Here is a 27,938-nt window from a genome sequence, read left to right as displayed (position 1 = left end):
GGAAAGAACACACGTAGCAGACAGACAGAGCAGAGTGGCTTTTTAATAGATAAAACGATTGAAGTGGAGCAAAGATGTTTTCATAATAAGTTAAAAAAAAAAGGCCTAATATAATATGGTTATAGGTTGTTTTGAATTATCTGTCATAAGTGGATGACTCAACATACAGTTACATTTTATTTATTCCACTTTTATTTTCACATTTCAACAAGGTTATAAAGACACCAAGGTCATTCAGGGAATTTTTTTTTTTTTTAACTAAAGGACATTTTATATTTTACAGTATATAAAAAAAAATACTCATATCAATAAACCATTGAGTCAATAAAATGCATGAAAAGTGGAGTTCAAGGTGACATCGGGTTCTATCTTGTTTTGTTTGACCAACTCTCAAAAACCCATAATGTTCAGTTTGTACGGACATAAATCAGAGAAAAGCAGTAAATATTGAAACCTTAAAATGGTTGAAGGTTTTGATTGTTGTTTATCAAAAATGTTGTAGAAAATAGATTTAAAACCTAACTGATTTATCAACTTATCATTGCAAGTGCGATACAATTTACACAAATATTTAAAATAATTATTTATTTATTTCTTCATTTGGTGTTGAGATAGATTTCGCAATCAGGACACACAGTCGTTCTTAAATCCGGGCTGTGTCTGTGCATTTTAAATGTCCATATTGTCTAGGGTGTTTACATATTTATATATACAATCAGATGCAGCCCGAGACATATGGGGTATGAATCAGTCATGAGGAGTTAAAGGTCAAAGGCTGGCTGTGTCAGATCCGGGTTAGGAAGTCCAGATGAAGGCTGCTTGGGATCTGCATCAGCTCCAGAGCCTGAGAGGACGGGCAGAAAGGAAACGTGACCTGGAAACGATAATCGGTGTCCTGCATCAGCTGCGTGGACCCTTCGTGATCTTGTAGTATCGACTGTAAGGGGAACATATTGGCACATTTAATGACGAGTATCTACGGTTGATATTTCATACTAATACACTGTATTTCATTAAAACAACTGGAGCTCACCTGAACTTTGCGGACAAATGATGACGTCACCCTTTTCTCAAAATCATCAATGGGTGTGTATGAATTCAAAATCTTGACAATCTACAAATTTACATATGATGTTAAATTTTTAGTGTGAAGAGTTTCCAACATTAAAATCACATTAAATGTCACTGAGCAAAGTACCTGAACGGGGCTGAGTTCAGTGCATGTTTCAGTGATTTCTTTGGCATCATCGTCAGTGGACTTGTTGACCTGCAGTAGCCAGGCAGCCTGAGACAGCGGCTTCAGAGTGTCGATAGCATTCGACCTTTGAAGTTCCTTCTCTTTCAGCCACTCATCGAGGTAACTGATGTTACATCTGAAATAACAGAGCTGCTATAAAACTGAAGTTCTGTTCTTTTAATGTCTTTTGTTCAAATTTCACAGAAACACACACAGACCTGATCTGCATCCCCTTCCTGCAGGAGCACATGTCTTTGCGGAGCATGATGTTGTTGAGGGTGGTTGAACCCACCAGGAAGAACAGCTGTTTGACAGCCTGTTTGATGAGGCCCTGGTCCATACCATGGTGGTTCAAGGTGGAGTGGAAGACAGTGAGCTGCTGCAGGATGGAGGAGATGGTGTAGGTCTCTGAGTCCTCGTATGTACTGTTGGATCGCTTCCTGAAGCCTGTCGGCTTCATGCTGGAAATCCCCTGTAAACTCTCGTGCTCCAACATACCAGGTACTGTTAAAGAAGATATAGAAGCACATTTTAGGCTGTTTACATAAGACAGCTCCTATCAACCCATCAGCATGTGATCTGTAAAATACCAATAGCAGGAGTAAGCATCTTTTCCATGACTGAGATCATCTGATGATAGATGTGGATGGCCAGATCGCTGAGAATCTGTCTGTGTTCGGACAAATCGAAATTCTTCAAGCAGTTCTTCTTCTGGCGAGGGGTACTTTGTTTCAGGAACTCCTTTTGTGAACAGAAAGCAAACAAAGCAATGTAAAAAAAACCCTGTATAAGACAATATTGACAGACGGAGACCATGAGAGCGTAACCACTGGTGAATACAGTACAGCCTCACCTCCTCCCCGCTGTACTGCTTCAGACAGTTGAGCAGCTGGTACGTGTTTGAGAGCCAGAAGGACAACAACTCAAAGTCTTTGTGATGACCCTACAGCAGAAAAATGTCAGTTAAATTCACATATTCAAAATTTTTTAAATCAAAATTACTACAGTAAACTAAACTGAGTCAATATATGATCCACATAATCTTAGATATGCCTACAGATTATATATATATTTTTTTTACTATCTATTCTTATTTCAAAAGATCCATAGAGGACATAATGGCTAATAGATGGAGAATTAACCTCACCATGATGACCTTTTTGACACCACCAATGACTGCGTTCATGAGATACTTGAGTCTGGCTTCATCGTTCAGGTAGTCGGCGTGGCGGACACACATGAAGAGGATGTAGGCTGGCAGGTTGGGGATCATGCTGACCACCACACCTTTGGGTTTCAGGTCTGTGGGCAAAATGGTCGCAGATTTGAAGGAGAATTCATCCATTCATTCATTTTGCTGCTATTATATGTGTTTACTCCTGATAAAACTCCCAGAGGAGCCAGGTTATATGGCTGCACAGAGAAAAGCAGTTAACTCAAAATAAATGGGTTTACATGATACAGGGGAAGAATACCCAGAATGATGTTTTGAATAAGACGGGGTTCATCCTCTCTTTTGTACTCCAACATGCCGAGGTAATCTTTAGGAATGGCAGACGCTTGCTTTGCTGCGTGAGACACAATAAAAGTGGTGAATATGGAGAAATTATATTTATCTGACCATTTGTATGTACTGTACCAGCTGCAGCACTACCTCTCTGTGATGTTTCAAGGCTCTTCATTTTAATCTGAAGTTTCTTTATTAATCTGTCTTTCTGGTCAAGCTGCTCTTCAAAGTCCTGAAATAAAATGTGATATTTGTTGTGGTCATTAATTTAGACAGGCATTCATACACTTATACTGTAACCCTCTACTCTTCATACAAACACACATACCATGTTCTCAGCAGTTAAATGTGACATCTCCAGTCTCAGTTTACTTTTGATCTCACTCTCGATCAGCTGCTGTCTCTTCAAGTGATCATTCTCCTCTTTTAACTCCTCCACTCTGCCTTGAAGGTCCGTCTTTGCCTCCTCCAGCTCCTCCGCTTTCTCCTCAAAGTGCCTAAAAAGCATCAGAAATCAGGATCACTCAAAATTACCATCACTCCTTTAATCAAGAAACAGATTCCACTGTAATTTACCTGCGCTGTGAACTCTCTTCTGTAATCCTCTTGTGAAGAGTGTTGGTGATCTCCTTGTTTTTGTCTTCGACACGAACAAAAAAACAAAAATAAAAGAACATGTAAAATACTTATCTCCAAAAGAGCTTTCTAGTGAAATTGTTGGACAAAAAAACAACAACCTCAGAGCTACCTGCTAACTCTCTGTTCTGCTCCTCTACAAGGCCCTCTAGCTCTTGTTTTTGTCTTTGCAGCTCTGAAACCTGCAGTTTCAGCTCCGGTATAACCTGTGGATCACATCAAAGAAGAGATCACAGCTTTGTCCTGCACCTCATCTATCCAAACAATGAAGTATGGGATGAAGGATGCAACATACTGAGTTCTCACTGCTGAGCCGTGACACCTCGTCGCGAATACTGTCATTGACATTACTTTTCTCTTGGAACAGGTTTTGCAGCTTGCTGTTCTCATTTTGAAAGTGGTCCACCTTTAACTTCAAGCCCTCCACTTGAGTCTCGTAGCTTTCTCTCTGCTCCCTCTTGAAGTTCTCCAGAATCCTACCAAAAAATGTGGAACCACGTTTATGCAGGTTTGTCTCTTGGATTTTTAATTAGGTTGCTCGGGTTGATAGTAAAAATGTACACCTGGTGGCTTTCTCCAGGCCTTCAAAGGCTGCCTGCAAATCTTCAGTCTCATAAATCTTCTCAGAGTCATCTGGAGTTAACCTTCAGAGAAACAATGTGTGAAATTAAATAGCTAATGGAGATGTAGTGAGAAAAGGGAACACTCAAAAAAGATGGAATACCCCAAAAGAACCTCCTCTTCAACAACACCGCCAAGAAGCTGTCTTGCAATCTCGTTCATTTTAGCTGCAGAAAAATGTTCAGGGATCATCAACAAAATACTTTATTTATCTATGTATAAGGGGACATTTTTTCTGACTAAAAGTATAAAATCAAACTGTACCTTTTGCTTGTTCTGACTGTTGCTTCATCTTTTGGTCCAGGTTATTTCTCTGATTCTGCAGGTTGTTCAGATCTCTGCGTAGCTCAGGAATGGCCTTGACATGCTTGGTGAGCTGTATGACCTGTTCCTGCAGATCAGAGTTCAGCTGTGCCCCCTCCTCCATCTTTCTTTGCAGGCTGACTCTCTCCTCCTTCAATCGCTTTATCTCCTCCTTCAGAGTTTCCACCTCATTCTCGTGGTCCTGCCTCTGGATCTCAATGCTGTTCTCTGCAATCCTGCCAGCAAACAACTCATCAATTATCTTAAAAAACAAAACAAATTAGCTTCAGCAATAAATTTCACATTTGAATTACTTACTTTCTAAGCCTCACTTCGTTTTCTTTTTCTTCCAGAAGATTCCTTTTTACATGATCAAAGCTCTCTGTAAAATTGTAATGCCGGTCACAATTTAGCATACAATCAATATCAGTGAATTTTGACTCTTATTACCTTTGACCTCTTTGGTGGAAGCTTCAAACTTTTTCTCCAAGTTCTGCTTTTCAAGGTTTAGTGCATTTTTCTCCCTGTGAAGCTGTGCAATTGTCTGAAAGTGACATATTTTTTTTAGAGGGCTCAAAATGACAAAGATTCAGTTCACAGACATGAACAACTGTACTATATTGTTAAGCATTAACTTCAAGACTGACCAGACCAGCATCTTCTTTTGCTTTCCTTTCTCTTGCCTCCACAGATGCCTTCTGGTTGGAGGATTTATCCAGCTGTGCCTCCAGACCGTGAAGTCTGTCCACAGTTTGAGAATGGGAGTTGGCCAAGCTCGTCAGTCTTTCCATTAATCCACGGTTCTCTTTGTTCTGTGAGGACACAGCGATTCATTTTTGTTGTCTACATAAACTCCATGGCTAAAATAAGACTGAGGCATGGTTACCTGCTCATCAATCTTTTTTCGGAGCTGCTGCACCCTGTAGGAGAGCTGAACATTGAGCACCAGCCGACGCATGGTTTGAAACCGCCGTCGTGCCAGCCAGGCTCTGGCATACTTCTGTAGAACCAGTGCTTTGTGCTCTTTCATCATCTGTGAGGTTTCAACATGACACAAAGCACATGTGGTTACATTTAGTATGTTCATCAATATTATATGATAATTAATGACAAAAATGCTGAATTATTTACAGACCTTCTTGTACTGTTTACGGGCAATCCAACCTCGTGTGAAGGCCTGGATGGTGATGGAGGCCCGGCGGACGACCTGGTAGATCTGCCTCATGCGGTAGCCTCTCCAGTGTGTCTGGATCACGTATGCTGCCCAGCCCTGTTTCAGTGTTGCAGCACTCACTGTTTTACTGCAGGTTTACAAAAAAAGAAACAAGTAGGTGTTCATTTTAAGATGTTAATTGATACAACAGAGTATGCAGGACGAAAAACTGTACTGTATGTGAATGGCTCAAACCGGATTGCCTTCTTCCCACGGATGTACTGCTGGAGGACGATGGCTGCCTCTCTCATGGTCAGGTACTTCCTCCTCTGACTCCATCCACGTGCATGTTTCTGGATGGTGACACAGGCCCCTCGAAGTCGGTCCAGACGCAGCTTCTCTAGATAAGCTACCTGCCCGGCTCGGAAGAAGATCTTTGTGCGGCCAAACTTATACTGGTTCGAATCCTGGAGATAAAGCCAAGATTTAAAATAATGGACAAACATGTAGAGCACAATAATATTTATATTGTGAGGTATTATGATACAGCTGACCTGAATCAACCTCTGCAGCACGTTCTTGCAGGTTTGTTTCTTGTCACTCAGGTCTGCCTCCAGATGTGACATGAGGATACTGTATCGGCTGTAAAACTCAATGTATGTCCATCTGCAAACAAAAAACACATCAGCCTGTACAACATGAGAACTTGGCAAAAAGAACATTGTATGTTGGATAATAATATGTACATATATATTAATATAAATAGGTCACCGGGACGGATAGCTCTGTGCACTGATACGAATAGTTTCTAGGACTCCACAGGCTCGCAGCTGCTGCACCACCCTCCTGGAGTCATATCTTAAAACACAAACACACTCACAGAAAACAAAAACACAAACATGCGCAAATGCTTTGGAGAACAAAGAGTGAATTTTTTCAATAAAGCATTCATTTCTACTCACTCAAATGGGAGCTTTTCATCGTTGGGCTTAATGCAGCGCACATAATGAGGAGTGGTAGCGTTCAGCGTTTCCATCAGTAAGGAGAGAGAGCTGCAAAACTAAGTCCAACCACAATGTTAATGAGAAAAGAAAAAAACCACAAACTCAGTTCTAGTCTGTAGTAATGAAAATTATGACAACTTCAATGAGAGTGAGAGTTGAATCAGCAGTGAGCAGTTAGACAGAGTAAACATTTTCACCTTGTTTCCCACAGAGGTTCTCAGCTGCTTATTGGCTGGTTTCACCAAAGGTCTGGCGGGCCTCACGTTGACACTCTTACTGGTCACAGTTTTTGGCTCATCCTCTTGGAAAAAGTTGGCCAGAAAAGGGAACTGATAACCGTTGCAAGCAGGATAAATGTGTTAAGATGAGAAAACAATGCTGTATAGAACAGCTTTCATAATACAGAAATTTGTATTTGTTTTTGTAATGAATTTTTTTTTTTAACATAAAACAGGGCCTTTGATTACCTGACTGGCTCTCATCATGTCCACCAGTTCTTGATAGAGAGCATCTCGGTTCTTCTCAAGAAAACCTCTGCATTGATATTCCACCTGTTGAAGAAACAGATGGATATAGTTTTAAAAAGGTACTGGTCAAAAAGTTCATCATGAAAGGAATAAATCTGAAACTGGTGACAGCAGTGTTGTACATTATGCAGATAGTTGGTCATTGGACTCCACCTTGTCTGCAAAGTGCTGAATCACAAATGCCTCATTGGATAACCTGGGCTTCTCAAACAGAGGACTGGCATCGAGGTAGTTGTACAGCTTTAGCAGCCAGCTCTGATCAGTGCCTTGAGGGAACTGTGAAAAAAAAAACATACACGCATCGGATGCACTGCAATCATAAAACACAAAAAACATGTCTCAATCATATTCATCTCATCTTACTAAACATTCTTCATCGAGCAAGTCGAGGATCCCCATCTTTGTTTCAATCAGATCAATGACGGGCTGATTGTCATAGAAATCTATCAACGTCCACGGGATGTCCTCCTTCATGTATTCCTCCTGCTCCAGCTTGAACACATGCTGAAGGTGAGAGACACATCAGATCAAGAGCTGATACAGACGTGTGTGTGGTGGTCAGCAGGGATTGTGGATGATGGCGTTGCATACCAAGTTAAACTGCTGCTGAAGCTTTTCATTCGCGTAGTTGATACAAAACTGTTCAAAGCTGTTGACGTCAAACGTTTCAAATCTAAGGACAACAAACAAAATGTTCACATCGAAATGATACCTGCATATATCAAGCAGCCAAAGAGGGAAAAAAAAAAGTGTTGTGTTTGTTTACCCATAAATGTCCAGAACACCTATGAAAGCATGTGGTTTTCCTGGAACCTGTAGCGCCGTGTTTATCCTGTTGATAATGCAGTCGAACAGATGAGCATAGATCTGCTTTGCTAGAGCATCTCTGGCATTTACCGCCCGCTCCTTGGGCACCGGCTTCACAACCGTCTCAGCCACCAGAACGATCCTTCGATGGCACAGCCAGCGCACCAGCCCCTCTACACACACACCCAGCAGCTCACAGAAGACTGCCAGGTGTGGATCACTGGGCTGAAAGATGTACAAATCCAAGTTTTGTATTTAACCTGGTCCATAATTTAAGATTTGTTACACACATAAATTATATTTTTTATAAAAATTACTCACTGGAACTGATGATTTATCATCTCCAAAGTTTCGGATCTCCACATTCCCCAAATGCAGAACAGCTGCCAGGACTTTAAATGCATCTGACTGAAAGTCCTCGTTCAATCCTGGAGAAGCAGAGAAAAGCAGGTACAGCAAACATTAAAGTTACACTAAAAGGAAGCTGCAGTTGAGGCAGCCTTTACCCAGCAGTGAGAAGGTCCGTCGAGTCTCTTCCATGTCCTTCTCGTCATCTACACCTTCGATAGTTATGTCACCGCTCATGCAGGTGTAACTGAACTTATCTGCACTCACTGCAGATGAAAGAACATATTACTGAGGGCATATAATATATATTTCTATACCTGGAGTGAATTAAATACAACAGTGGTGAAACAGTGGCAGCTCAGTGTGGGACCCCAAGAAAAAAAACCTCGGTACAAACACTCACGCAGTCTAAGGTTCTTGAACTCTGGCAGGTGTGCACAGGCGCACATCTGGTAGAATATGTGATAATTACGCTCGTTGTCTGCCTGAAAAAAAAAAGAAAAAGAAAATCGTGGATTAAATGTAAGGAGAATAAGTAATAAACGAAAAAGAATCGTCATCTCACATACTACCTGAAAAACAACTCTGGACTTCTCTAACAGGTAGGTCCTCATGTTGGCTCCAATGATCTGGTACTTCTTGTCAAAGCTAATCTCGGTGTATTTCCCAAATCGGCTGCTGTTGTCGTTCCTGGTGGTCTTTGCGTTTCCTATTGCCTAAGAGAAAAAAAGAAGTCCTTTACGACTTTATGTGTACAGATATGACAACCTGTTAGTTTAATGTTATCACAGTGATGAAACTTTTTTGCCAGTTCAGTTGGAGGAACAGTTATGTGCTGCCTTGTGAGTACAAGGCTCTCGGTCCAGTAAAAACCATACCTCTGTTATCGGATTAGATGCCAGGACTTTGTCTTCCACTCGAGTCTTACTTCCAGATTTGCTCACAACAGCAAAGTACCTCATAGCGTATCGAGCAGACACTGTTTTGCCGGCTCCAGATTCACCGCTGACAATGATCGACTGGTTCTTGTGGTTTCTGAGAAAGAAAAGTGAGTGTAATACAGCAGAACAATACATTTTCTCCAAGACTATTGGAGCTTTTAGATTTACCTGGCCATCTGTTTGTAAGCCTCCTCTGCCACTGCAAATATATGAGGGTCCATGTCTCCCATGTTCTTGCCTGAGTAAGCGTGAATGATTGCATCGCCATAGAGAGGAAGCTGTTTGTAGGGATTTACAGCCACCAGTATGATTCCTGAAAATGAGGAAATAGCAGAGTCTGAGCCCAAAGAACAACCTGCTGACAGCAGACACCTCAGTACTTGGAAATAGTTTGACAATAAAAGGCTTCTTGTGGCTGTACCGCAGTAGGTATAGATGATCCTCGACTCCACAAACCGCACTTTGAGATTGTGCAGGACTGCAGGCTCGTGCAGGTAGCTGAGCGCTGTGAGGTCATTCTCCCCCACCAAGATGTCCGGGTTTCGAAGAGGAGGAAGTTGTGGTTTAGATGGGTCAACAGGGTAGCAGTGCTCCTGTCCGGTGACAGGTTATGTAAAACAGTGAGGTCAGCTGGTGCTTCTCACCATTATAAACCCATTAACAGTCTACATGCAAAGGTTGACATTTTACTTACAGTGCCATCTTCAAGAAGTAATTCAAGAACATTATCTCCAGAGTTGAAGTCTCTCTTAATCTCAGCTGATTTCCACACATGTTCTGTATCTGGTATCCACACTCTGTTGTACTAAAAGAGAGGATTTCAAAGGTGAAAGTTAATAAATGATTGATTTAAGAGATGTACTTGAGTGTTTAGACTTTACATTCCTATGGATCCAACAACCATACACCTTGTAAAAGCACTAACAAAGTTTCCATATGTCTGTAAACCTCAACTCCTCCACCCTGTGGAAATAATAACTATTAATTAAAAAAAAAAAAAAAAAAGGAGGTTCTCCCTTACCTCAGTGTACAGTTCCAACAAAGACATGTTTATTGCTGTGACTTCTTTTGTCTATACATTTGTTTATCAGCTGCTGTATCACTACTTTCCAGGTTACCACAACTACACTCGCAACTATGCGACAATCACCACTCAAGTTAGACACAATGAAATCACGCTTCCGGACATGATCTTCAAAATAATAGCCCCATTGAATTTATGCAAAATCTAACATCCTTTGAAATATATTTAATCAATGTTTCACGGCATACATTATCATGTATCATTATCATACTTAATCATGTCTTCTGATTTCACAGTAATTTGAGCTTCGATTTTGTTTATGATTTAATCTACTGTTGTTTGATGGTCTTTTACAGGCTTGTTGTAATTATTATTATTGTTGTATTTTTTTTTTTTTTTTTACTGCTTCTAAGCTTTGCAATTTTCTTGGACACCTGGATACTTTAAGCTCTTCAGGACTTTGTGGAAACAGTCCTTGCTCAGATGTCACATTCATAGAAGTGCCATAACTTGTGGCACTGAGTGTCAAGTGGCCACATCCTTAATAGAAAAGGTTACAAGCCAAAAGGACGGGAAACATCGTTGCACGTAAACGATACTCAACCCTTTATTGTGAAAGTCCGGTCAGTCATGTTGCAGGTTTTTTTCTCGTCTCTTCCTGGTTTGCGTGTCGCTCGCTCACCTGTTACGGACTTTGACTGATGACTCCGCCCCTCCGTCTTGTGACAGCGGCTTGACAGAGTGGGTGAGCTCGTTTGTTTAAGGATTCTCACGACTAAAGAAACCGGATACAGACCTCGGCCATGTCACGATATGTTTACACATTTCATTTACTGATTTATAGTACAAATAGTTAAGTGTCGATGTTAAGAAGAAAAATGTCACCACCTTATAGCAACTTAACCTTAGTATCAATGAACCCAGAAAACTGTTGGAAGGCGAGAGTTCATCAGGATGACTTTTACAAGGAAACACATTAACACATCCCCTGTGGGTGCAAGAAAGTCTAAGGGAAGTGAATTATTTCTTATGTTTTAGGCCTTTAACACATTAAGCATTTTAAACTAGATATAGAGGCATAACGTGAGCACATATGGTCCAAATATCAGAGACCAGAAGGCCGGCGTTAGTTACTCCAGTCCAGAACATGTAGATTTCCAAATAAAGTCCCAAAAGATGGAGCCGTTTCGGTCTTCTGAATCAAGTCTAATACAACTCCAAAGTCTACAGCTCTTCCCACCAAACAGGTGTTTGGATCTCTGTTTGTTTTGTAGAGGTCTGCAGTTTTATAGCGAACACAGTATACCAGGGTCAAGAGAGAAACACTGGGACTCCACCTGCTGGTTTACAGATCCCACTTCAGAACAGAACAAAAATCATATGTAATATATAATAACCAACAACTTGGTTACAACTACTTAAATACATATTAGTGTACTTGAATTATTGTCTGTTCCTTCACCGTGTCCTGACATCAACATCATAAGCTGATATTAGTAGTTATATAGATATAAAGGCACAGATTAAAAAGTGCTCCTAATTTTAATGCTCAAGACTCTTTTTTTTAAACATTTAAACGAGATGCACACTAACATTTTAACATTGCCCATGATTATCCATTAATGAAGATTTGTCCGATGGAGACACGGCAATTCATAGTTTCCAGGATACGTTTATATAACCAATAACAGAAACATCACATCACTTGTTCATGTTACATTTACTTACTTGAGTTTAGATATTAAAGAGACGGACTCTAGGAGACATTTTGTCATATTTTCTGTTCAGTTATTTTTCTTTGGCTGCGCAGTACTAAAAAACAAATATATATATGAAAATGAGCTATCCTGGCTTTTTGGAGTCTTGCAGTAAAAGCTGATAATAAAAATATTCTTACAGGTAGAAACTTTGAAAAACAGTCTTGGGTGTTTTTGTAAACAGAAGTCAGAGAACAGCGTGCAAGTGTCAGAGGTCACTGTACTAGATGCGGGTTAGAAAACTCAGATTAAGGCTGGTGGGGATCTGAATGGTCTCCAGAGCCACACATGAGGGTGTGAACGGGAGGGTGACAGAGAAGATTTTCTTGGCGTCCATCATTAAGGTGGATGACTCGACTCGGTCTTTCACAATGTCCTAAAATGACACAGAAAAGTTGATAAATAGTCTCGCTAAACATAAGACTAAGAATCAAAAAGCACAAAACCTCACTCACTTTAATAGTTGTGATGAAAGTGGTTGGCACTCGCTCCTCAAACTCAATGACTGGAGTGTACAAGGTCAATACTTTAACAATCTGCCAAGAAAGAAACAAATAATGGTCAGAGCACTAGCAAAACATGACATGTACAGATGTAGGAAGCTGAGCCTTTACCTGTGTGTTGGTGAGGGCAGTACACATGATGCAAATAGCCTGTGCATCTGCTTCAGTCTTCTTCTTCATCTGTAGAAGCTGTGCAGCCTGCACCAGAGGCTCCAGAGTCTCCTTTGCACCGCAGTCTGTCAGCTCCCTCTCTGCCAGCCATTCCTCCAACTGCCATACGTTGTACCTGAAGACACACAGGAATTAGAGAAACAATACAGATTAGATGTAGGTACCGCCTTGCTAGGTCCACCCTGTTATCAGCTATGTGCATCTACAATAACGAAAACAAACTATAAGAAAAAAAAAAAAGAAAGAATTTTTTTTAAATAAATATATATATATATATATATATATATATATACATTATATATATATATATATATATATATGTGTGTGTGTGTGTGTGTTTGAAATGAAAGGAAAATCCTTCTACCTTCATGACGTTAAAACATTTAATACCACAATTAATATATTTGCAAACTCACATTTGGTAGTTCAGATTCTAAAAGACATGAAGACTAAAGCAACACATGATTTCATCATTATTTGTCTCAGGCGTTTAAAATGTTCTTGTTAAAATAGAAATGTGTATAAAAATCATTCTTAAAATAGTTATAATATTTATATTTGATGTAATGGTGCAGCCATACAACAATGGCATCTTACATCTATTCAATAGCATCAAAACTAAAGAAAAAAATCATACAACAGACGGACGAACATCAAAGTCTATTTTGGATGGCGCACAGTACGCATATGTCAGCAGAATCTACTGTTTCACAGTACAGTCTAGGCGACGGTAATGGATGTATAAACAACCATTAAAACTTTGAAGAAGAAGAACATACGTCAGCAGACTAATTTGTCTAATCTTCATGGTTCTTTGGACTGCTGTTGAAAAACAGATAACAAAGAGCTGAAGGAACCTTTTAGTTCCTTAAAAAGGGCAATTTATCATGTAATTCTGCATAGAAGGGAAACTTAAGAATAAAACCATAGTTTAAATGTAAAACTAATGCAATATAATTTAGTAAAGAAGATTAGAGGTCTTCGTTGTAATTATAGCACTCTGATTATGCCAATCAGTGTGGAATTATAAATTCTGACCGGCCGATGATAATGCCAGCATGTTTTAAATATGAATCAGACCAATAAGAATCAGAGCTATCGCATTGTTTCTTAATGTAAGCAGAGACTAAAAATGTCAATCCATACTCTCCTTCCCATCTGATTTTAATAGCACACTGTGATGGAAAGTGTTTTCCTTGCGGTACCTGATCTGCAGGCCTTTACTCCAGCAGCACATGTCCTTCCGCAGCAGCAGGTGGTTGAGTGTGACCGCACAGATGATGTAAAACTGCTGCTTGACCACCTGTTTGATGAGCTCTGAGTCCATGCCGTGCTGACTCATGGTGGTGTGGAAGAGGTCCATACGTTGCAGGAGGACCTCCACGGTAACAGCCTCCTCCTCTGCGAAAGTGGTGCTTCTCTTCCTCAGGCCTGTTGGTTTGGACCCTAAAACACCCTGTAGTGTCTCGTGCTCCAGCATGCTTGCCACTACACGTGAGACACAATTTGAGGGAGATTTCAGACTTTCAAGAACATGATGTCCGTTATTATGTATGACGAGATTATGTCTCCTCACCTATGAAGGGCTGCAGGATTCCGTCCATACATTTGATGAGTTGACGGTAAATTTGGATGGCGAGATCACCAAGAACCTGCTGGTACTCTGACAGTTCAAAATTGCTCAAGCACTGCTCAGTCTGCTTCGCAGTGTTGTGCATCGTGAAGACCTACAGTGCAGAGAGGTTGTACAGACATCCAGGGTTAACTCGGAGACATGCGCAGCTGTAGACAACACTGGTATCAGAACTTTCTTAAACTTACCTCATCTCCACTGTACTGCTTCAGACAGTGCATTAACCGGCATGTGTTCGCCAGCCAGAAAGACACCACTTCAAAATCATTTCCTCTCCTCTACGGAAAGACAGTCAAAATTCATATGAATAATCATCAATAATAAACAAATGTATCACTCAGTATCTTTATGTAGATCAAAGTTATATACGCACCTTAATGACCCCTTTGATGCTACTGATGGTTGAATTGAGCAGATTGCTGACTCTCTGGTCGTCATTCACGTTGTCTGCATATCGTAGGCACATGAAGATGATGTAGGCCGGAAGCCCTGGAGTGAAGCTGACTGCTACCCCCCGAGGCTTCAGATCTGAAAAGATTACACGGCGAAATACTCAACTACTGTATCGTTCATGTGTGGAAACAACTTAAAAACAGTTGAGAAAATGATTTGTTTGGCAGACCGATGACCAGATTCCTCAGCAGGCGGTTCTCGTCACCCTCCTTGTACTCCAACATGCCCTGGTACTCTTTCTCCTTGCGGGTGATATTCACGGCTCTGACAGCAGCTTTCGTCCCAGAGGCACTAGTCTTCTGCTGCGCGCTCACTGAACAAAGCAATCACACACAAAATCAGCAATGACAGGTTTAATGCTTCGCTGATGTTATCTGGAAAAGAAAACGGGTATATTTTGTGCGTGTACAAACAGTCAATTCCACGTGATTACCTTCAAAATCTTCTACTTTCTTCATGAAAAGTTTAAGTTGTTTTTTAAACTTTCGTATTGTTCTGTCTTGTTTTCCATGCTGCTCCATGAGTTCCTAAAAGTATGTTAGAGCAAATTAAAAAAGTCATTCATAGCAGAAAAGTTGGACTTTTTTGAATAATAGTAAGATACAGTTCCAGGTACATTTGACCGAGCTCTGTATTATGGAAACGATAACATCCTAACTGATGAAGGGCGATGAGACAGAGTTTGAGGGTCGTGTGACGGCCAGTGAACAAACCCACCAGGTTCTCATTGGTGAGCCGTGTGATCTCGAGCTTCAGGCTCGCCTCAATTCGGGCATCTTCAGGCAGGAGGAGGCTCTGAGAAAACAGCTTCTGCTGCTGCTCCTTCACACTCTTCAACTTGTTCAGCTCCTCAACCAGCTCCCTGTACTTCTCATTGTGAACACGTTCCTGCTGGTGCATCTGGTACTCCAGCAGTCTGCAGGACGGAGGGAGAGCTTTCAGTTGTATAAAGCCTCAACGTGCTTGAATGAACCGAGTACAGAATATGACTTCATTACCTATTGGTCTCTTTCAAGCCTTCATAAGCCAGCCACAGCTCTCCATCTTCATTCAGTGTGTGGATGTCAGCGGATCTGAGGAAGAGGAGCATCATAAAATGATGACACGTGCAGGTTTCTGGTTCACGCAGTTAAATTTAAGACTTTTTAATGCAATTTAATACTTGTAATACCCACATAAAACACGATCATACATATCAATGTGTGAAATAAGCTTGATGGGAAACCATGAGAAATGAGTCATTTATCATTATATTACATTTTTCCAGAACTTTCCAGCAGTAGACTACAACAACATATGTGATATAATGAACTAAATTAATCCGACTGGGACAACACAGTATAAAATTGAGAAATGGATTAACCAATGAAACATTAATATATCTTTAAAAGTTTTAAAGGATGTACTTGTGCTTTAACAGAAATAATTGAAGAGCCTCCTGAGTTCACAATCCCACTTTTAACTAATATCTCTGACAGCCAGCAATCGCATACAAAAATATCCCTAACATTACTGCCTAAAGCAGGCAGTAGAAAACATTTAATGCTTTTTAAGAACTTCTATGGTCATATTTCCATGATAGTGGAATTAAGACCTGCAGCTAGCATGCAGGATTTAAGCAAAAGGAAAATGATCTTACCTGTCAACATCTTGAAATGAGGGAATTTCAGTGAGATCTAATTTCAGACCTTCTCCCAGTGCAGAGTCCTGGAGGTCAGTTCATACAAAACACAATATTTTTAATAATATATAAAATTACATATACAGTATCTCATTATTTTATCAAAGTAGTAAAAATGAATAACAAATCATTCTGATATAAAATCATAATAATACCAGTTCTCACCTTATGTTTAAGAGCTTCTTGGCGGACCATATGCGACCGGAGGAGCAGCACTTCCTCTTTTCGCATCTCTAGTTCCTCATTGGAAGAATTGAGCTGGTCCAGCAAAATGTTGTAGGACTTCGAGCCAGTGGCAGGAGGTACGAAATCACTATTCTCATTGGTCAGAGACTTTCGCAGTGTATTTAGATCCTGCTTCAATTTCTTGTTCTCAGACTCCAGTTCTTGTCGCTGCATTGAGACATTCAGAAAAATGAACTTGAGAAAAATCCACAAACATCCACTTTTTTGTGATGTTGAATCCCAAAATATCAATTCACACCTTCAATGTCTCCAAATCCAGTTCTGCTCTCCCAACGGTTCGCTGCTCCTCCACCTCCTTTTACAGAAAAACATAGACATGATGTAAGTAACAGTAAGTACGTTTTTCAGTAATTGTTCATTTTGAGGCAATTCATACTTTTGCCTTTTCTTGTTGGACTTCCTCTCTTTTATCCAGCTGCTGCCATAGTGACTGTTTGTCATGCTCCAGTTCAGTCAGTCTCCTCTGGAGCTTCAGAAGGATTGGCAGGTCCAATGTATTCTGACTCTCATCCTAACAAAAAACAGCCAGCATTGGTGGATGAATCTCTTCACAAACGAACTACAATGCTGCACTAATAGGATTATAACACAGACAGGGCCAGAACAAAATCTCCCCAAAGCTTTTTCCAAGGAAGGAACATCCAATTCCCTGCAGGTGCTCTGTGAACAGTGTAGTGAAGTAACTAGTTACACGTAACCGAGTGGAGTAATAAAACTGCAATTGATGAATGTTATTCATTACAGTTATTGTGAAAAAATATGTAACTAAATTACAGTTAACATTAAAAATGTTTGTAATTACAAAAGAGTTATGTCTGAATATCTTGTTATTGTTAAAAAAAACTCATATGTAAACTATTACATGTATTCTGTTGCGTTGCATCTTTCTTCAGGACCGCCTTCTGTCTACATCTTGGCCAGCTCCATTCATTTGCGGTATGTTCTCATATTTTGAGCCCTGATTTTTGTAATTGGTTCTCTTGTTTGAATCTTAAATGTGCATCGCTCTGAGAAACCGAACCAACACAGTTGGCCATGTTGTCGGACAAGACGAAGAGATATTTAAAAATCGTCATTCAAGAAGTGTGAGCAGTATCAAGCCATGTTGATGGTTCTATCATCACTCAGCATGTCGACTTGTTTTGAGGTTATGGAAACATTTCTTCTACACTGCAGTCAGTTGTGATCTAAATACTTGTTTTGGTTTTTTTCTGGTTGTGCTTTAAAATCAAAACATTTGAATGAAACATTAAAATCAGTGTTGAGTTCTGTTGTGAGGTTTAAACAATAGTTTAAATTTATCTTTATTTTTCAGTTTATTATATTTCATAAGTAACTTTCCCAACATTGTCTTTAAATTGTGTCACTATTGAAATGTTTCATGTAGGCAACCATAGATTCTTCTCAACAGTAAACCATCAAAAGTAATTATGTGAATTTAGGTTATTTTTCAAATCTGGTTACCACAAACTTGTTATGTACTAACGTATAGTAATAATTTTATAGTGTGATGTCAACATTGCAACCGACCTGCTTAATATGACACCAATATTTCCACCTTGAAAATGTCTTATTCCGCACCACACGGTTGCTATACTTTGTCAATACAGAGAATAAACGAGTGAGTATTTTATACATTACCTCTGTTTGTATAGAGCTGTCTTCATCCTCGGTAGAACCGCTCTGACTAAAGTCAGATGAGATACTGCTGTAGTTGGAGTCTGTCCGCTTGAGGCTATCTTTGCTTGAACTCTGGTTTGGAGCGGAAAAGAAAACATGTCATAGAAGGAAAAAGTCATTGAGTGTAAACCTGTTCTGTCTATTTCATAGATACTCTGAATACTAATATGCTGGTAACACTTGAACTTCTTCTTGGTATTGGTAACCGGTTTCATCATGTTCTGTAAGCCAATACGATTGTGTAAAAACCTCTTCATTTAAGTGAATGTGGTTTGTGATGTTCTTTAAATCTATCAAATCCACTCATGCTGTCAATTGAAGACAAAGTGAAGCAAAAATAAGGTTCCTCACATTGCTGAGATTTATCTCCTCCATCAGGTCTCTTTGGCGCTCCTCCAGATGCAGGTGTTCACTCAGCAGACTTTGGTAGCGAGAACGTTCTTCTGTTAAGTCCTTCTGCAGCTGTTTGGTGTTCTCGTCATTGGTTTTAATCTCTGAATCAAAACAGATCTGTTTCATTAATTTATTTGAAATCTAGTCATTATTAGTCAACTGTGAAGGTTTGAGGTTCAATACCTGTCAGCTGTTGGGTTTGTTCAAGGATTTGCTTGTTAAGTTCATCCATGTTGCTCTTCAACGAGTTGTTCTTCATATTAAGCTCATCCAGCACCTGATGAGGGGGCAGAGTCATGTGTTTTAATTCCTTCTATTGATTATGGCTTTTCAGACTTTAGAAACAAACCACCAGAGCAAAATCACCGTAAAATGCTCAAAGGGCAAAATCTACAAGTTTCTATTTTGTACTTCATTCTGATCATTTGTAAGTCAAAAGCAGCCAAATCCACACTATCACTGTCCATCATGGCTGATTTGTAGAAACCTAAAAGAACTGCACCAAGCTTTCTTCAACATTTTGGGAGAGCAAGATTATTTTCCCATGATTACAGCTAGGAGTACAGCTTAATATACAATATAATAATAATACACTTAAATAACAATACACAGCAAAAATCCACTTCAGAAAATACAAATTTAAGTATTAAAAGACTTAAAAAAAAAAACATTGATTAAACAGGGGAACATGAACAAAGTCTGCTGTAGGCCTGCTGTGGGAATAGTCTGGGATGTTGTGGAGTACAGTATGAAAAGTATGAATGAGAACAGAATGAACTAGAAGTCACTAAAGCTGACTCAAAAAATTATTTGTCATTAATCCCACACATTACCATTCGAGATAATAGGCATTACAGTCCAGACAAATTGCCAGGAACTAAAAGTTAGACAAACTTGAATGACTTTGGGATACACCTACCTGTTGTGTCTGCTCTCTGTAGATCTTTGTCTGCTCTTCCAGGTCTTCTTTCTCTCTGCAGGTGTTTTCCAGCTTGTGCTGAAGGAATGAGAGCTGCTGCAGCAGCGAGGGAAGCGTCTCTGCCTTGGCTCTGACCTCCTGCTCCGACCTACGTAGGTTTTCGATCTCTCTGTTCTGTTTCTCTCTCTCCGTAGACTGGGTCTTCACCACAGAGATCAGCTTCTCACTGAGCTCTCTGTTTTCTTTATGCTGCGGGGGGAAACACACACACACACATGCCGTGCATGTGATATGACAACCCCCACTGACCTCATCTTTCTTCAGCACCATTTCTTGTTATGATGGATTCTTGAATGACTAACTACCACATACAAAACTATCTATCCATACTGGCTCACTGCTCACCTGCTCGTTGATCTTGTGCTGTAACTGCATGATCTTGTTCTCCATGCCGACGTTGAGCTTCTTGAAGCGCTCCACAGAGCGTGCCTCCACTTTCAGCTTCTTTAATTGCTTCCTGGCCCTCATGCGACGCACACAGCTCTGCAGCAGGATGATGGCTGCCAGCATGCGTCTGTAATGTTGCCTAGCTAGCCAGCCTCTCACCCACTTCTGGATGACCCCTGCCTTTTGCTCAAACATCAGCTGTGAAAACAGTTTATAATGTCAGGTTTGATAGTGAAATGGTAATGACAAGAATTTCTTTGTAAAACTTGATAATACAAATAAATCAACAGAGAAAGTGCTGAACCCTTTCTAAAAAATGAACTGCATTGACAATGTGTGTCTGAGTGTTACAAACCTGATGCCAAATGTAAACATTTTAAATGTGTGCCACTTTATTTCTTGGACTAAAAAACAATGACTCAAAACCTTATGACCACTCACAGATTAAGTAAATAGCGTCTGTCTTATAACAAGTGTGGGATACTCTATATTCGTCTTCACTACTTCAACAATGTCACTCCTAGAACCTGACACTTCTGCTCTTCCTTTGGCCAAGAAACTTTCCCACACTATGTTCAAGAGGCACTAATTACAGTTTTTTTGTTTTGTAGCATTCATTAAATCCAATCATGTGTATTGTAACATTTAACAATAAAGTTCCTCTTAAACCCTTTTAAACTCTAAGACCTTCAAGAAGTATGTTAATAAGAAGAAAATATAGTAAAAGAGATCTAAGTGTGGAATTATAACTTGTTTCATTTCTAAAGGTCCAATTTTTATCAAGCACAAGTTATAAGGCTACATATTACCTTATAGTACTGCTTTCTAGCCATGGAGGCCCTCCAGAAGCACTGAATAGTAACCGCTGCAGAGCGTTGCCGCAGGTAACGACTCCTACTCGCCCACATTCGCATGTTGCGCTGAATGACAACAGCTGCTCTGGTTTGCCACAGAAACTTGACATAGCTAAGAAAAGAAAAAAAAAAAAAAAAAAAAGTACGACATATGCTCGAGATATTTTCTAATGCTTCAAAACGTATTTTCTATTGTTCATCAACTCCACTCACCAGCGTGCCTGGTGACCACGCACGTGTTTCTGAATGGTGATGGCAGCTCCTCTCATCCTCAGATACTTTTTGCGGGCCAGCCAGCAGCGGATTGTCTTCTGGATGCGAACGCAAGCGAGACGCAGTTTGTCTGAACGCAGCTTCTCCAAGTACGCCACCTGGCCGGCCCTGAAGAAGATCTTGTTTTTACCAAACTGGTACTTCTCCTGATCCTAGGAACAAAACACAAAACACAGAGAGGATATGTAATGTCTTACATCTATTTTGTTATTAACATTGTGGGAATGCATTTATACAATTCCGAGATACCTTTATGAGTTTTTCCAGGAGATTTTTGCAGGTCTGTTTTCTATCAGGAAGTGCATCCTTTTGCTTCATGAGGACCCGGTAACGACTAAAGAATTCCTGGTAGGTCCATCTGCAATATTTACATAATATTCATAACTCGTGTAACACAAGTTGCAAATATATTTTTCTACAAGTTTAAAAATGATTAAACATATACATTGACAACGGCTCAGGGGCCGTGCGCTCTGTACTAAATGCTGATATTGATATGCTACCTCGATGGGAAGCCTGCTGCTGAGATCCTGATTGTTTCGAGGATGCCACATGCTCGAAGCTGCTGCACGGCCCTCACAGGGTCCAACCTTTATGTAGGACAACATGAAAATGCCGGTTACAAAAATGAGTGTACAGCTCTTTCACCTGTACTTGTTGAAGATAAATACATGAAACAGAAAAATGTTTCTCACATGAATGGAGCTTTAATGTCATTTGGTTTGATGCAGCGTACGTAATGAGGAGTTGTAGCATTTAGTGTGTCCATCAGCAAATGCAGAGACTGTCGAAACTGAACAAAAAGAGAACAATAAATCGTCACATCAACATTTTTTGATAGATATGTAGATCATTAAAGGCAATGAACTTGACATAGACTTTGCATTGACCGGCTCAGGGAACCATTAAATTGAACATAATATTCCTTTTTATCTTCTTCTGGGTTTTCATGACACTTAAAAGTGTAACAATCGATCACACCACCAAATGTAAAGTTGTCTGTTTGTAATGCTCTCACCTGCACTCCAACAGTCTTCTTATTATCCCTCCGAGTCGGCCCGGTCCTTCCAATGGTGCTGGTAGGTTTGTTGGCCAAACTTGTTGCCTTCTCATCATCCCTGAACAGCTTCACCAGCAAATCCAACTGAAAAGATCATTTTTTAGAGATCAGCTAGACAAAACAAAGTTGTCATTCAACAGCAGATGGCGGTGTTATCAACCTAAAATTCAGAAATGGGTGTACTTCCTGCCATAGTTATATCTGAACAATTCAAGGGGGTGTGCCCACAAACTTACAACACACAAATTACTAAAGATATTTACTTGTGGTTTCTTGGCAGTCGAGGAGGTGCTAACATAAAATTCCACTCAATACAGTTCTTACTTTTACCTCCACAAAGACTGACTACTTGGGGTATGACTAGAGGTGAGTACGTAATAAACACTTCACATTACCTTGCTCTTTTTCAGCACATTTATCTGCTCCTCATTCACTGTGTCTTTATTTTTCTCCAGGAAGCCCTCACACTGGTACTCCACCTAGGCACAAAGGACCAGGCCACACAGAGTTCTTTGACTAAAGGAGCAAAGATCACAATCATCCAGAGGCTGAACTAGTCTGATTAGTACAGTTCCATTAATCAGAATCATCAAACATTTGTGGTAAAGGCACAGAATTCTCACTCTGGAGACAAGTAATTACATTTCACACTTGGTTTTAGTGCTCTCGATTGAGTCATCCAACCATCTGTCTATTTTACACACTGCTTAATACTCTGGAATAGTCACCAGTCTATCAAAGGGCGAACATATATACACATTGGCACTGACGAGGAACTTAAAATTGCCATTTGAGCTAACTTGAACACATTTGGACCATTCAAAGATACTTGAAGACCTGAACAAACCCTATACAGATACACACACAACATACAAACACCACACAAAGACATCACAGCCCTTTTATGTTGAACCCAAGGCCTTGTTTCTGTAAGCTATGTTAACCACATCAGCAGGAGCCACACAATTGTGTTTCACCTTGTCAGCAAAATGGTGGATGATGAAAGCTCTATTTGATAATCTGGGTTTATCAAAGTGAGCATTCTGCTTCAGGAGGGTGTTGTACAGCTTCTGTGCCCATGTGTCGTCAGAACCTTTGGGCATCTACGGAAAGAGGAAGAGCTGACACATCAGTTAGTCATGGCATTACTCATAACCTCCAAACATGGTTTGGTGAAGGTTCAAGAGAGTAACACAATAGACCTTTAGTGAAAAAAAAAGAAAAAAAAGAAAAAAAAGAAAAAAAAAAAAAAAAAGAAAAGGCATTTTACTTTGCACTCCTCATCCAGAAGGTCCAGGACCCCCAGCTTTGCCTCAATGAGATTAATGCACGGCTGGTTGTCGTAGAAGTCAATCAGTGTCCAAGGGATCTCCTCTTTCATGTACTCTTCTTGCTCCAGTTTGAAGACATGCTGAAGGGAGTGGTAGCTAAAAATGATTTACAAGCACTATATAATTTGACTTAAAAAGTGACCATGCCGAGCAGAAAAAGACACATACCAGGTTGAACTGCTGTTGCAGCTTCTCATTGGCGTAATTGATGCAAAACTGTTCAAAGCTGTTGACATCAAATGTTTCAAACCTGAAGAGAAATATATATTTTATATTAAAACAGTGTACACTGCATTCTGTTGATTATAAATGGAAGAAGCATAAACATACCCATAAATGTCGAGCACACCAATGAATGAGTGTTGTTTCACTCCAGATTTCAAGGCATGGTTAATACTGCCCACAATCCAGCTGAAGAGTCTGGCATAAATGTCTTTGGCAAGAGCATCTCGACCATAGACCGCATTCATTTTGGATACAGACTTAACGTAGGTTTCTGTGGTCGTCTGGAGTTTCCTATGACATAACCAGTGGGCCATTTCTTCATAAGGCACCCCCATCAGCTCACAGAAAACCATCAGGTGCACATTTTCCGGCTGGAAATACATTCACAAAAAGGATCTTTTATGGGTACGGACCTCCACATCCTCAGTGTAACATTCAGCCATAAAATGATATGCAAGTCAACTGCAGACGACAAAATACTTGAAAATAATTATTTGTTGTGTCCAGGAGAAAACGGTCATTACCGAGATGTTGCATCTGTCTGCTGACTGCTCTTTCACCTCCACATTGCTAAGATGAAGAATAGCTGACACAATTTGGTAAATTTCCATTTGGTCACTTTCACCAATTCCTAAAATGAAAACAAAACAATAAATGGCATTCATTTATGTTAGGCAATCTAAATAACCTTATATGTATACAGTAATGTCTGCTGAGCATGTATGTATATGAAAACTTTACTGAAATGAAACAAACACTTACCTAACAGTGTGAAAGCCCTCCTGGTATTGAACATCTCTTTGGCATCATCCACTCCATCTATGACCGGGCTCTGACCCTGGTTAGTGAAGTGGAAGTCGTCTGCGCAACCTTCAAACAGGAATCTTTTTAAATAATTACAACTGATATTATCTTTTTAACAATTTGTAAATCCCGCTGAAAGGAAAACAAATATTTAAGAGACTCACATACCCAACTTGAAGGCTTTGAACTCTGGTAAATGTGAAGAGGCACACAACTGGTAGAATATATGGTAGTTCCTTTCTCCGTGGGCCTAAAAGAAGAGAAAACAGATGTGAAATGGTAACTAGGAGAAATACTGAAAATCCATTCAGTAAAACTGCACGCATTGAACTCACATTGCTAAATCAGGGCCTATAAATAGCTGACTGATATTTAACCCAATATATTGCCATCTCTCTGACACGAGGGCCAAATAGGCTACACTGTATGCTGCTTGTGTTTTTTTTTCAGAACTGCTAAGATACCCATGGTAAATGTAACATTACCATAAGAGTGTTTTAAATCAATGAAATGTGAGGAGAAACGCAGAAGACGGAAAGAGCAGTAAGACCACAAGAAAACACTGGAGCCAGTCACCTCAAGGCATGCATGTAAAATCCATACAAATGAAAATTACCTGAAACACAACTCTGGACTTTTCCAGTAAGTACGTTCTCATGTTGGCTCCTATTATACAGTGCTTCTTGTCAAACCCAATCTCAATGTACTTCCCAAAGCGACTGCTGTTGTCATTCCTTGTCGTCTTGGCATTCCCGAGAGCCTAAAGAAAGTGTACACACAGATCTCTCAGAAACCTTTTTCATTTCATACTTTTTGTTTTACTTTTCAGCAGTGGTAAAAGTTACCTCCATGATGGGACTGGATGCAAGAACTCGCTCCTCAACATTGGTTTCACTAGAGGAGCAGCTGACCGTGGCAAAGTATCGCATAGCATACTTAGCGGAGACGGTTTTGCCAGCTCCAGACTCACCACTCACTATGATGGACTGATTTCTTCCATCTCTGCATGAGAACGTGATGCCATGTTAACCAAATATCAAGTAAAACACATTTTTAAATATCAGCACAAAAGGATATTTACATTTTACTTGCTTTAAAATGTGAAGTGAAATGCATTTGGAGGTGTAACAACCTTGCCATCTGTTTGTATGCTTCCTCTGCTACTGCAAAGATGTGGGGGTCCATGTCGCCCATGTTTTGCCCACTGTAGGCATTAATGATGTCAGCTTCATAGATAGGCAGGCTTTCATAAGGATTGATCGCGACCAGGACAATTCCTAAATTCCACAAGGAGAAAAATTCCCAGTTACACTTATTAGACCCTAATAGTTGGTTATCTGACAAATTAATGAACAGGGAAGGCTGAATGTAGTCGTTCAGGATGTGTTATTCATCACAAAGTCATTTAGTACAGTTCAATGTTGTGTTCCTTTAAAAAAAAAAAAAACAGCCTCCAGCAAAATAATCAGCATAATGTACAGGTGATTATGTCAGAGCGTACAGTGAGCAGGGCTCCAAAGTCTATGATGACAGTGACAGTGTGAGTCAAAGGAGATGAAGCTCATTACCACAGTAGGTGTAAATCAACTTGGAGTCGATAAAGCGCACTTTAAGGTTGTGTAGCACTGCCGGCTCATGGAGGTAGCTGAGAGCTGTGAGGTCATTTTCTCCCACCAGGATATTTGGGTTTCGTAGTGGCAGCAGGTTGTTGGTTTTGGGGTCTATTTTGTGTTCAATTTTCTGGAAAGAGATACAAAGGAAACTTTGAGTGTGTACATACAGTCTAAAAACAGCAAGTTGTTACCATTTTAGAGGAAAAACTGCATAAACTGAGAGGACAACCAGTGGAAAAAAGACATACAAGTTTTTTTTTTAAATGATGGTTGAAATTTAGAAATATTAGCTTCAGTTCTATCTCTCTTTGAGCTAACAAGCGAACAGTATTCTTGTTCTGTTCATGTTCACTCAGGATAACACTGGCCTTATTTCCATACCTGATGTGCAAGCCCTAACTCGACATAACAGCTGCAGGTTGCTGCAACAGGAACAGAAAACCTTTAAACCACACCGTGTTCAGCCTCCTTTTTTAAAACCAGTACCAACACTTCTATTTTAAGTTTTTGCTCGTGCAAACAGACACACAAGGTATTTCCTGAGACTGTATGTGCATTTATTGAACAACACAATCTCTCACAGCACATTGAAAGTTATAAGACTCGTTTCGTTTTGTTTTTGCAGAAGAAACGTGTGCACGGCTCTCTGACAGATTATCACACATCCAAATTCCGTCTCAGTGCCTCATCCTCCTCTGTGTCCGGAGAGTCTGCGGCTTTTGACGGTCTCACCGTGCCATCCTCCAGCTCCAGGGACAGCGTCAGGTCGCCGGGAGTGAAGTCTTTGATGAGCTCTGCTGACTTCCACACTTCTGCCGCATCTGGCAGCCATACACGGGCATACTGATGGATAGAGAGAGGGGGGGGGGAAACCGGGTCAGAGCCACTCAACCACTGCACTGACAGTAACACAGTCCCGTACAAAACCACAGCAGTGACATGTACCGAAGGAAAATGGCAGGAGAGCGATTTTGAAGTCGGCGAGACAGCAGCCGTGCGTAAAATATGGATGAAATATTTGAAGTGCAAGATTGAAAGAAGAAAAAGAAGGCTTTAAAGAGCTAAAAAAAAAAAAAAAAAAAGCTGTTCAGTAAACATGTGAAACTGACGGGAGTAAATCACCACTCTTGACTTTTAATCAACTCAGCTCGAAGTTAACTAATGAACGTTGGAGAAGAACCGTTAAATAAACTGAACAACCCAGTCAGCCTGATGTCACCTTACCTTGGAGTAAAGCTCCGAGGCTGCCATGTCTTTCAACTTCAGTTCAACCTCAGTGAACCTTGAGAAACGTCCTCTAACCCGCAGAAAGAAGCGTGGAACATTTTACTGAGTCCCAGAGAGGGAAGGAAAAAAACCGTGAAGTTTCCGGAGCTCCTCCTGCGACGTGTGCGCTCAGCCCGGAGGATCCAACTGCTGCTGCCGTGCCCGGACACGTTCTGCTCTCGTGCGTCTTGCGTGCCCCCTAGCGGTCAACCCGATGACGTCAACTACACCCACCTGAAGAGGAGGCGGTGGAGTCACCATTACTGCAAGGATACAGAATCGGTGTTTTTTGTTTTGTTTTATTAATGCACCACACTGCCCAGCTAGCTTTAAATTAAAAGTATAAGAAGATTGTTCCTGGGGTGCTTTCACAGTCTCACAGTTGATCACGCTTTTCTAATTATGATTTCACCAATTGGTGAGAGTAATTTTATCTGCAAACATTTGGGACTTGTTGATAACCAGGACTGTAGCTGAGGAAGCTCTACCGAGATAGCTTTATCAGAAAATGGAACCACACA

At 40.3% G+C, this 27,938-nt stretch overlaps 2 protein-coding genes across 2 annotated transcripts; both read right to left on the bottom strand.

Annotated features, from left to right (window-relative positions):
- Positions 1–23: 23 nt before the first annotated feature.
- On the bottom strand, positions 24–10,200 carry myo5c (myosin VC). The gene is made up of 40 exons (XM_069708191.1): positions 10,106–10,200; positions 9,779–9,889; positions 9,506–9,677; positions 9,253–9,397; positions 9,022–9,178; positions 8,716–8,859; positions 8,547–8,628; positions 8,302–8,409; positions 8,117–8,223; positions 7,755–8,020; positions 7,580–7,661; positions 7,352–7,492; positions 7,142–7,264; positions 6,929–7,012; positions 6,659–6,790; positions 6,420–6,517; positions 6,229–6,315; positions 6,012–6,123; positions 5,713–5,924; positions 5,440–5,605; positions 5,191–5,337; positions 4,952–5,116; positions 4,755–4,848; positions 4,623–4,686; positions 4,266–4,540; positions 4,105–4,168; positions 3,944–4,024; positions 3,676–3,856; positions 3,493–3,586; positions 3,321–3,384; positions 3,073–3,241; positions 2,892–2,976; positions 2,713–2,805; positions 2,385–2,539; positions 2,091–2,180; positions 1,828–1,978; positions 1,456–1,741; positions 1,199–1,373; positions 1,034–1,114; positions 24–937 (listed from the first exon to the last, which is right to left on the bottom strand). The coding sequence occupies exons 1-40, from the start codon at positions 10,130–10,132 to the stop codon at positions 785–787; spliced, it is 5,223 nt and encodes a 1,740-aa protein (XP_069564292.1). The 5' UTR covers positions 10,133–10,200; the 3' UTR covers positions 24–784.
- Positions 10,201–11,721: 1,521 nt separating this feature from the next.
- On the bottom strand, positions 11,722–27,502 carry LOC138626509 (unconventional myosin-Va-like). Its single transcript, XM_069708190.1, has 40 exons — positions 27,376–27,502; positions 26,884–26,994; positions 26,107–26,278; positions 25,671–25,815; positions 25,384–25,540; positions 25,155–25,298; positions 24,707–24,788; positions 24,497–24,604; positions 24,259–24,365; positions 23,840–24,105; positions 23,678–23,759; positions 23,449–23,589; positions 23,156–23,281; positions 22,574–22,657; positions 22,137–22,262; positions 21,814–21,911; positions 21,622–21,708; positions 21,368–21,476; positions 21,059–21,270; positions 20,801–20,957; positions 19,950–20,189; positions 19,545–19,793; positions 18,809–18,902; positions 18,584–18,726; positions 18,194–18,304; positions 16,929–17,063; positions 16,791–16,847; positions 16,472–16,699; positions 16,265–16,332; positions 15,624–15,698; positions 15,343–15,541; positions 15,059–15,152; positions 14,795–14,938; positions 14,546–14,700; positions 14,361–14,450; positions 14,116–14,266; positions 13,745–14,027; positions 12,480–12,654; positions 12,321–12,401; positions 11,722–12,241 (listed from the first exon to the last, which is right to left on the bottom strand). Exons 1-40 carry the CDS (start codon positions 27,400–27,402, stop codon positions 12,089–12,091), a joined length of 5,466 nt encoding a protein of 1,821 aa, XP_069564291.1. The 5' UTR covers positions 27,403–27,502; the 3' UTR covers positions 11,722–12,088.
- Positions 27,503–27,938: the final 436 nt, after the last annotated feature.

The sequence above is a fragment of the Brachyistius frenatus genome, unplaced genomic scaffold (assembly GCF_029030835.1).
Source record: "Brachyistius frenatus isolate BFR_SWC_R1_liver_20210118 unplaced genomic scaffold, ASM2903083v1 Contig_74, whole genome shotgun sequence".
In the NCBI taxonomy this organism is placed as follows: domain Eukaryota; kingdom Metazoa; phylum Chordata; class Actinopteri; family Embiotocidae; genus Brachyistius; species Brachyistius frenatus.
The sequence above is the reverse complement of the archived record's forward strand: the minus strand, read 5'-3'. Positions and strand labels throughout refer to the sequence as shown.